General features: G+C 32.4%; 1 protein-coding gene across 1 annotated transcript; it reads right to left on the minus strand.

The window, feature by feature from the left end:
- Positions 1-214: 214 nt before the first annotated feature.
- LOC132735156 (netrin receptor UNC5D-like) lies at positions 215-2573 on the minus strand. Its single transcript, XM_060722074.1, has 2 exons — positions 2001-2573; positions 215-425 (listed from the first exon to the last, which is right to left on the minus strand). The coding sequence occupies exons 1-2, from the start codon at positions 2278-2280 to the stop codon at positions 241-243; spliced, it is 465 nt and encodes a 154-aa protein (XP_060578057.1). The 5' UTR covers positions 2281-2573; the 3' UTR covers positions 215-240.
- Positions 2574-10946: the final 8373 nt, after the last annotated feature.

Consider the following 10946-nt stretch of genomic DNA (forward strand, 5'->3'; position numbering starts at 1 on the left):
TCTGCCTGGTGTTTCTTATTAGTAAGCAATAAAAATAAATATCATATTCTTTGTTTAATATAGCTGTTATCATGCGCCTACTTGGCCTGTATTGAATTTGAGACGCCCATGGATAATGGAATAGGCAAGTTGATAAAGAAAATCGTTAATATTTATCTTATATTACCTACCGGGTATTTGAAGGCAATGAAACGTTCATAATACATGCATTTTTCATTTAGAAAACATTGTATAAGGCGACTAACCAGAGCACTCGCTGTTTTGACACTGAACTGTTTCTGTACCATTACCGTTACAGTCAAAGCCATTATCTGCCGGAGAAACGCTCGTGCATGTCCGAATCCTCCATTTGAATCCTTGTCCACATTTGACGTTACAAGGTGACCAAACTGACCAGTTTGTCCAAATACCAGTTACCGTTGCCCCTTCAAAAGTTAAATCCACCATTTTTTTTATAACGAACATGTATGTTGTTTCTTAATAGCGAATTTACTGTCACTTGAAGAGGTCTCCATGGTCGAGTGGTTAAGGTTGTCGACTTTTATTTATTTATTTTTCAATTTTTCAATTTTATTTAAAATAACACTCAGTTTGTTTAATATACAAAAACATGAGAAAATCATATAATTATGTAAACATATGAAAGAAATAGGTCACTGTGATGCTTTCACATAACAAAAAATAGGTATATAACATAGAGGACAACAATATAGATTTATGTTTATAAGCTGATATATCATATTTAGAAAATATAGTTTTTAGTTTTCGTTTATAAAACAAGAGTAAATAAATGTTAAGTATCGTTTGTTAGAAGTCTAATTGCGTAAACCGTGAACTGCGCTGACAGATGGCCTATCCTAAAATAGATCACGTGGTTAAGGGAATTTTGTTTCAGTACTCTCTCGGATTGGTTTATTTTTATCACCGCCCCAAATACATGAGCTTCGTACTGATTGACACATCGTGCTTATTTCAGGTGTGAATCACCTAGGATTTATGAAAAGTTAATTTACATGATTATTTAACAATTTTGAAAACAAAAGAATAAATAAAAGATATGTGTCGTTCAAATGACATTAATTTTTTAATGGAATATTCAATTTAATGTTGTAATTTCAAAAAGATATTCAGACTTGTTTATTTGTAACGTATTTTGTGCGCTGTTTTTCATTCAAATAAGAATGGATTATCGATGCTCAAGTCACTTGTCCCGCACCGCTGCTCATTTTCATTAATTAATTTGTGTTAAAGCTGCACGCCTCCAGATGAGCCAAAATATTTCAAGAAAATCAATATTTAGAAAAATGTACTAAAATTTTAAGAAAGGTCAAAATATTGAAGATCCAAGTTAATTTTACATGTTATGTGCGGTTTAAGACTGATTTTGCAGTATTTTATAACCTTATTTCTACTGCGTTACTAACGCAGTAAGGGCTGTTTTTGCATATGCGGACTACTTTTTGGTAATTTTCTTGGATTATAAGTGCCGATTGCAATATGTAAATTACTTTTTTTGTTCACCTCACAATATTTTACTTTTAAAATACATTTCCAAACTTTTCATAAAAATTAACATGAATCTGGAGGCGTGCTGCTTTAATGCGGTTATAATTATATTTTGACCGTTTTATCCAGATATCATTTATGTTAATCAGTCAAAGAAATCGGAATCAGTTGATTGATGATATCTATAGCTTTCACAGCAAAAGTTTCACCAAGAACAGATACAATAGCATCTCTCGGTCATTTCCGTCACCTTCCGGTAAATATTGGGGTCCCGATTTTAAACAATTTAACACAAAACGAAAACAACAAGTTCGTACTATATCTGACTGGTGTTTCTTATTATTAAGCAATAAAAAATAAAGATCATATTCTTATTTGTTTAATATAGCTGTAATCATGTACCAACACACTTGGCCTACTTGGCCTGTATTGAATTTGAGACGCCCATGGATAATGAAATAAGCAAGTTGATAAAGAAAATCGTAAGTACTTACCTTTACTATTTGAAGCTAATAAAAAGTATAAACAAACAGATACTGCGATAAGCGACACTCCGATAAAAATTGTATTTACGATGGTACACCTAAACAAATGTGGTGTAGACTTTTTGGCTGAAGGAGTAGTTTGATCTTCAAGCTTCTCTGTGTTTTGTTGAAGAGTATCATAAATTTGTTCTTGTTCAGTCCCTACATCTTCCGGCGCAATCTTAGTATAAATATCTATTGCTGTGTCTGAGGTCAATGAATATTGCCCGTTAAAATTGTTTAATTCCATGTCTACATTCACACTATCAAAGCATTCCCTGTTTTTATCAAAATCAAGTCAAATTAAATCAAATCAAATTTATTCATTCAGTGCATCATACATCATACAACATTACAAAGTTTATATGGTTGAATTACTTAGTTTATTGAATATTGTTAATCCTTGTATACATTTTAAGTAGAAACTTCTTTTCCAATTTTAACTCATTGTTTTCTTCTTTGAACACTTGATACATTTTGCGATGTTTGTGTCTGTTTTTAACTTCCTAGTGAAAGTTCTTGAAAGTTCTTGAAACATAAGGACTGTTTTATGACTGTAGGTCAGAGTTATTAAAGTACACAGTTCGACCTCCGACCTTTTGTGACAAAAAGTCATTATGTTGTTGTTGTTTTATTGTTATTAATGATGACGATACGCACAATAAGACTTGGTACTGATCATGCCTGTAAAGTTTGGATGAAATTGCACCAGTAGTTTATGAGGAGTAGCCCGGACAAGTTTTGTGATGGACGGTCAGACGGACATACAGACAAACGACGGAGATCGCCACTACTTAACAGGCGACACAAAAAAAGCTTTTTAAAATGTCCCTATCCGGTATGTCCGGTCATATCCGTAGATATGAGTCATAACCCTTGCATTACGTCATACCACATTTGCATTTTGTTAATAGTTACTATATTTGAATTTTTAAAACAACAACAATTAAAAAAACAAACAAAATATATAGGCCGATTATGAAAAATATTTGATTATGTGACTAGCGCCTGTGCAAAAAACAAGAAACATTAATAAAAACCCTAAAAACATCAATAACTTTTCCTTTAAAGATACATGCATGTATGAAGAAATGACTCTTTCATTCGAACTAAATTCATAATTATGAAAAATATATAGAAGAATATAGAAGAGTTAGGCTGCGTTATCTGTTAATGTTTGACTCTTCGTGTGTCACAAACTATGGTGGCTTATTTGTGCCATGTCATATTTTCGCATTAAGGTGCACCAGAGAAAAATATGACAAAGTGAGAACTTTCGTGCCAAACAAAAACATGACGGAATGATCACTTTGTTACGGTGTCCCGTTAGGGCCATCGCTATATCGCGACACACACACATTACTCGAAACAACGAAAACACATTTTACAATCGCGTTTTCGTTATTTTGACTTTTCACCATTGTATTTTTGAGTTTTCGTTATTTCGAGTTATGTATGTGTATTACAGAACCCAATTTTTATGATTATGAAACTTGATTTTATCATACACAGCAATTCTGAAGAATTGTTTAAGATTTCATTTTCGTTATCTAAAAACGCTTTAATTGAAACGCAGTACGCACATTTTTAACATATAATTCAAACTTGAAAGACCCTGTTCAAACAATAAAATAATATGCTTTCAAACTTTTCAAAATCTCATTTAAATTTAATATGATGATTCATGATATGACGTAGCATCAATGTGAAGTTTTAGATTCTAGTGAATAAGACTTATGTCATGGTTCAAAGCGCTTATAATAATTACAGGCTGTCCAGCACCTTCTGACAAATTTTAGGGCAATATTAAAGAAATTTTAGGGTTAAAATTAGGAATTTTAGGGTACGTAAAAGAAATTTATGGCTAAAATTTGGAATTTTATAACTAAATTATGGCCCCAAAATACCATGGTAACTTTGCATATTTTACACACAGTTACTCACAAATAATGCTCTAGTTAAGTTGTAACAAAGGTGTCTACCAGTGTTCCATAGTCATCAGTGAATAAATTGTATCACTGTTCAACTGCCTATAAATGCCTTCTCTGAATAACAAGAGCTTAAAAACTACATTAAAACATAATTAGAATGAAAAAAACATTTTCAAATATAAGTATGTTTATAACTAAAGATAAAAGTAGGAATTTAGGTGAAAAATATGGCATTTTTAGGAATTACCTTAGTTTTGAATTTTTCTTTTAGGAATTTTAGCAAAACTGAAAAAAAAAGAAGATTTTTTTTAGGAATTTTAGGGACGCTGGACAGCCTGTTAAGTTATGAAGCTTTACAGGAAATAGTTAGAAAATACTTAATGTGTAATAGCAATATTTTCTCTAAAAAGTCCCTCTTTTAAAACATTCCCCTGATTAATTACTTTAAGTTTAACATTATCAGAATATGATCTTTTACTGATGACAATCAACATATTTTCGTCAGTGTATAAATCATTTGAGTGGTCCAAATGTGAAGAATTGGAGCACTTGTTTATACTTTATCGATTAGGTAATCTTAGATGCAAAGAAGGCATGTTCCCACTAAATGGTAAAAATGTATAGTATCTAATACTTTCAGATATAATGTTTAAAGAATACAAAAAAAAGAAAAAGAAAAGAAAGAAGAAGGATTACATTTCACTTAGTTACATTGTTTCAACCCCATCCCTTATTTGTATTACATACAATTTCTTATATAATCAGTTAAAGTAAAATGTTTAAAAGTGTGGTTTTATTATTATTATTATTATACAATGTACAATTTCATATGTAACAATCTTAATTATGTTTCTAATATCTACAAATAATACTTATCTTATATTTTCTATTGCTCGATTTATGTAATTTTGTCTTTTGTCGATTGATGCATATGTTTGTTTAATTACGGTAAGTTAGAGGACACTGAAATAATATGGTCCACTGAATATCTGTAAACTGAATATGGGGTGGTTTTTGATTATTCATGAAAGTATATATTTTTTTGTCGTTGAAGATGAGAATTAAATAAGTTTTTGCCCAGAATGTTTTGATTGTCTCTTCATATAATTAAACAAGCGAAAAATTATGTGTGTAAAGTATGCAAATTTAATAGCTGGAAGCAGCACGTGACTTCCATAATCGCTAAAATCTCTTTTTTTGATAGGTATTCTTTTTATCTGGTTTCACTATGGTGTATATTACAGAGAGCTGTGTCACAACTGTTTAAGTTATTAATTTGTTTGTGTGTGTTTTTAGTTTTATTTATACTGGGCGCCGGCTGTCGGGCTTCTGTTACGTCGCTGGTCGTAGAGCCTGCAACGGACGACTTAGGACGCCTGCAACGTCGCTGATCATAGAGCCGCAACGGAGGTCTTCTCATGCCGTCTGTCGTCGTATATCTTCTCTAGGACCCAGCTCTTCTCTTCTAGAACGCAGTAGACAATAGGAGAAAAGGCCGGGAGCAGCAGCTCTTTGTAGGGCCACAACCTTCGCCGTTGGTTAGGTCACACCGGCTAAGTGACATAACTAGGTCACCCATCTGGTGTGACCTATGCCCTCCGAGCGACGTGCATTTGTTTGTTAGTTTTGATTGGGTTTTTTATGGTGGCTGATTTGGAACGCTTTTGTGCGTCGTGTTGGCGCTAAAGACAACAGGACAAAGCGCCAAACGGCGCGTTGTCGGACATTGTCTTGTCGTCAATAGTAGGAAATTTTCGTAACAGTTTTCTTGGCAACTACTTGTCACAGCCTTTTGATATTTGGTATACAGCATTAACACATAGTCCCATACCGTAAACTACAGAATTTTACTTGCCCGGACCTACAATTGTACGACTCGGCAACTCGGACAATTGATTTTGCCGGCCCTGTCATATGCAACTCGGCCTTTTCTGTCTTTGACCCATTTTTGAGCTATGTGTGACACAATTTGAAAATTGCAAATATTTACTAAGTCAAGGGCAATAACTCTACAAATACTAAATAAAGTCACACGAAAATACCCAGGTGCACAACTACACATGCTGATCAACATTCCAGTACAGTTTCATAACCCTAAGTTCATCATAACGTTTTGAGTTATTTATATGCGACACAAAATGAAAATGGATGGACGGAAGGACGGTCGTACTTTGAAATGGTACTTATGTGACTTTTCCTTTGACCTTTTTCCCAATTTTAGTCACACAAGGCTTAAATAAAAGACACAGAAGAAAAAACGGAATGACTAGGAGCAAAAAGAATTTACTGTTACCCATTGTTCTCCAAGTCACACAAGTACATGTACCTCTGGGTTTGTACGGATTGACAAGGGTAAATCTATCCCCCATCCCACAAAAGTGGCGGCACAAAAAAAATCATTGCAATAATGACGGTATTCCTCAGTTTAAACTGCGTAGATAAACTTGTTCTTGTAACTTTGAACTCTGACAAAACACTCGATTTTAAGTACCATAAGAAAGAGAATTTCAAGGAAAAGTAGTTGACAGATCTAATTTCATCTATATATATTGTCCTTGCAACAAGGAACACTTTCAGGGCTTACTTAAAGGAACTCCACTGAGGTTTATAAGCCTAAAACATATTATTTTAATTTTCACATCGATAAACATGAGCACTTTAAACAGAAATACAAATAAGATATAGCTAGGAAATACACAAGAAATACATTGAAAATCATATGTTTGTGCTATTGTCAGTCCAATTTGAGTGAAAAGTGTTTAAACGCTTTTCAATTTTGGGTTAGTTTTCACTATTATAACAATTATTCTGGAAAAACGGAGCGACCTAATGATCTGAAATTTTGCACATAAGTTATTAGTATAAACCTACATTAAATGGAGTAATAATCTCAAAATATTATTTCCAGTCCCGTCATGGCAAAAAACCTCAGTGGAGTCCCTTTAACATATTTAATTAATTATCACATTAAACGTTTTGATTGTTATTTTATTTCCGTGTCAAGATGTTTTCCAAGTATTTAACTTTATTGAAACATGTTGTGGTTGTATTTATGAAAATTAATTTCCTACCCAAATCATTTAAAACAGGAAGTATTTTGCAAAGTTGATTGTTTGATATACATGTATGTGTTACCGTTAAGTTTTCATGAAACAATTGAATTTTCCATGCAGTTCGTGGAACATAAAATATGACAAGTCGTTTAGTTCAGTTACTAAAATGTTCATCCATTTCCATTTTGACCACTTATGATTGTTAATAGATCTACTTAACTGATTACTTTTTGTTAAAATATTAGGCTGTGTAACCTTTGTATAAGTAATTTCAGTATGAGTTTTAAATCAATATGAAAACATAACCAACATTTATTGTGAAATATTCTCATAGTTTATGGCTTTAAAGTCATAAAGTTGCTTCAGTTAAAACTAGAAATGTGTCCATAGGACACGGGTGCCCCCACCGCGCCACTGTTCTGTCAATCTTTAGGTCAAATATTTTTTGAATACTAAAAAATCTTTTACTAAGTTAAGGGCAAGAACTTTACAAATACTGAATAAATCCACAAGCATAACCCAATGTGCATAAGTACACATGCTGACCAACATTCTTTCAGGCCTACAAGTGAAAATTGCAAATTGATACTACTGTAAGCCAAGGGCAATAACTCTTACAAAACTGAAAAAAATCCACTTGCAAAGTCCCAGGTTCATAGCTTCACAGTGATGTGAATCATTATTCCTGTAATTTAGTGATGTTGATCAATATTCCTGTAAAGTTGGTTGATTCTAACTCAAGCAATCAAGGAACAAATAACAACATCATGAAACGGTTTTTACTAAGTCAAGGGAAATAACTCTACAAATACTGGATAAATCCAAAGGTGAAACCCCAAGGGCAAAACTAAATATGCTGAGCAACCTTCCCATAAGGTTTAATGACTCTATGTCAAATCCTTTTTGAGTTACATGCGACACAAGTTGAAAATTGCAAAAACTTTCTAAGTCAAGGGCAATAACTCTACGAATACTAAATAAATCCAGACAAAAATACCCAGGTGCACAACAACACACCTGTAAATTTTCATGACTCTATGTCAAATCGTTTTATAGTTACATGCGACACAAGTTGAAAATTGCAAAATTTTACTAGGTCAAGGGCAATTACTCTAAAACTACTAAATAAATCCATACGTAAATACCCAGGTGCACAACTACACATGCTGATCAACATTCCTGTAAAGTTTCATGACTCTATGTCAAATACTTTTTGAGTTACATGAGACACAAGTTGAAAATTGCAAAATTTTACTAAGTCAAGGGCAATAACTCTAAAAATATCCAAACCAAAATACCCAGGTGCACAACAACACATGCTGATCAACATTCCTGTAAAGTTTCAGGACTTAAGGTCAAATACTTTTTGAGTTATATGGGACACAAGCTGAAAATTGCCAAATTTTACTAAGTCAAGGGCAATAAATTTAAAAATATCCAAACCAAAATACCCGGGTGCACAACTACACATGCTGATCAACATTCCTGTAAAGTTTCAGGACTTAAGGTCAAATACTTTTTGAGTTACATGCGACACAAGTTGAAAATTGCAAAAATTTTACTAAGTCAAGGGCAATAACTCTAAAAATACTAAAAATTTCCAGATGAAAATACCCAGGTGCACAACTGCACATGCTGATCAATATTCCTGTAAAGTTTCATGACTCTCGGTCAAATACTTTTTGAGTAACGTGAGACACAAAAGAGAACAGATGGACGGACAAGGGTAAATCTAAATGCCCGCCACTAAAGTGGGGGCACAAAAAAAGTATGATTTTTGCAGATTGTACAGATTATTCTCTCCAATTTTATCAACCATAACCTGATTATCTCTGTTGAATGAACACTTTCAATACATCAACTGCTTCTCAAATTTATGTTGAACATAAATGCTGTCATTGTTTACAAACTACCATTCTGGTACTGAACTAAATTCTGATACTGTATTAAATTCTGGTACTGAACTAAATTCTGATACTGCACTACATACTGGTACTGAAATAAATTCTGGTATTGTACTAAATATTGATACTGTACTAAATTCTGGTACTGTACTAAAAACTGGTACTGTACTAAATTCTGGTACTGAAATAAATTCTGGTATTGTACTAAATACTGATACTGTACTAAATTCTGATACTGTACTAAATTCTGGTACTGAAATAAATTCTGGTATTGTACTAAATAATGATACTGTACTAAATTTTGGTACTGTTCTAAATACTGGTACTGTACTAAATTCTGGTACTGTACTAAATTCTGGTACTGAACTAAATTCTGGTACTGAACAAAATTCTGATACTGTACTAAATTCTGGTACTGACCTTATTCTGATACTGTACTAAATGCCGGTACTGAACTAGATTCTGGTACTGAACTTAATTCTGGTACTGTACCAAATTCTGGTACTGTACTTAATTCTGGTATTGAACTTAATTCTGATACTGTACTAAATACTGATACAGAACTTAATTATAATACTGTACTAAATTCTGGTACTGAACTAAATTCTGATACTGTACTAAATTCTGGTACTGAACTAAATTCTGGTACTGAACTAAATTCAGGTACTGTACTAAATACTGATACAGAACTTAATTATAATACTGTACTAAATTCTGGTATTGAACTAAATTCTGATACTGTACTAAATTCTGGTACTGAACTAAATTCTGGTACTGAACTAAATTTTGATACTGAACTAAATTCTGGTACTGAACTAAATTCTGGTACTGTACTAAATTCTGTTACTGCACTAAATTTCTGATACTCTACTAAATTCTGGTACTGAACTAAATTCTGGTACTGAACTTAATTCTGGTACTGAACTAAATTCTGATACTGTACTAAATTCTGGTACTGCACTAAATTCTGGTACTGAACAAAATTCTGATACTGTACTAAATTCTGGTACTGAACTAAATTCTGGTATTGTACTAAATTCTGTTACTGAACTAAATTCTGGTACTGAACTAACTCCAGGTACTGTACTAAATACTGATACAGAACTTAATTATAATACTGTACTAAATTCTGCTATTGAACTTAATTCTGATACTGTACTAAATTCTGGTACTGAACTAAATTATGGTACTGAACTTAATTCAGGTACTGTACTTAATACTGATACAGAACTTAATTATAATACTGTACTAAATTCTGGTATTGAACTAAATTCTGATACTGTACTAAATTCTGGTACTGAACTAAATTCTGGTACTGAACTAAATTCAGGTACTGTACTTAATACTGATACAGAACTTAATTATAATACTGTACTAAATTCTGGTATTGAACTAAATTCTGGTACTGAACTAAATTCTGTTACTGAACTAAATTCTGATACTGTACTAAATTCTGGTACTGAACTAAATTCTGGTACTGTACTAAATTCTGGTACTGAACTAAATTCTGGTACTGAACTAAATTCTGATACTTTACTAAATTCTGGTACTGAACTAAATTCTGGTTCTGAAATAAATTCTGGTACTGTACTAAATTCTGGTACTGAACTAAATTATGATACTGTACTAAATACTGGTACTGAATTGAATTCTGATACTGTACTAAATTCTGGTACTTAACTAAATTCTGGACTAAATTCTGGTACTGAACTAAATTTTGGTACTGAACTAAATTCTGGTACTGTACTAAATTCTGGTACTGTACTTAATTCTGGTACTGAACTAAATTCTGGTACTGTATTAAATACTGGTACAGAACTTAATTATAATACTGAACTAAATTCTGATACTGTACTAAATTCTGATACTGTATTAAACTAAATTCTGATACTGTATTAAACTAAATTCTGGTACTGTACTAAATTCTGGTACTGAACTAAATTCTGATACTGTATTAAATTCTGATACTGTATTAAACTAAATTCTGATACTGTATTAAACTAAATTCTGGTACTGTACTAAATTCTG

This window comes from Ruditapes philippinarum, unplaced genomic scaffold, assembly GCF_026571515.1.
Source record: "Ruditapes philippinarum isolate M1 unplaced genomic scaffold, ASM2657151v2 ctg9193_1_1_1_1, whole genome shotgun sequence".
NCBI classification, from domain to species: domain Eukaryota; kingdom Metazoa; phylum Mollusca; class Bivalvia; order Venerida; family Veneridae; genus Ruditapes; species Ruditapes philippinarum.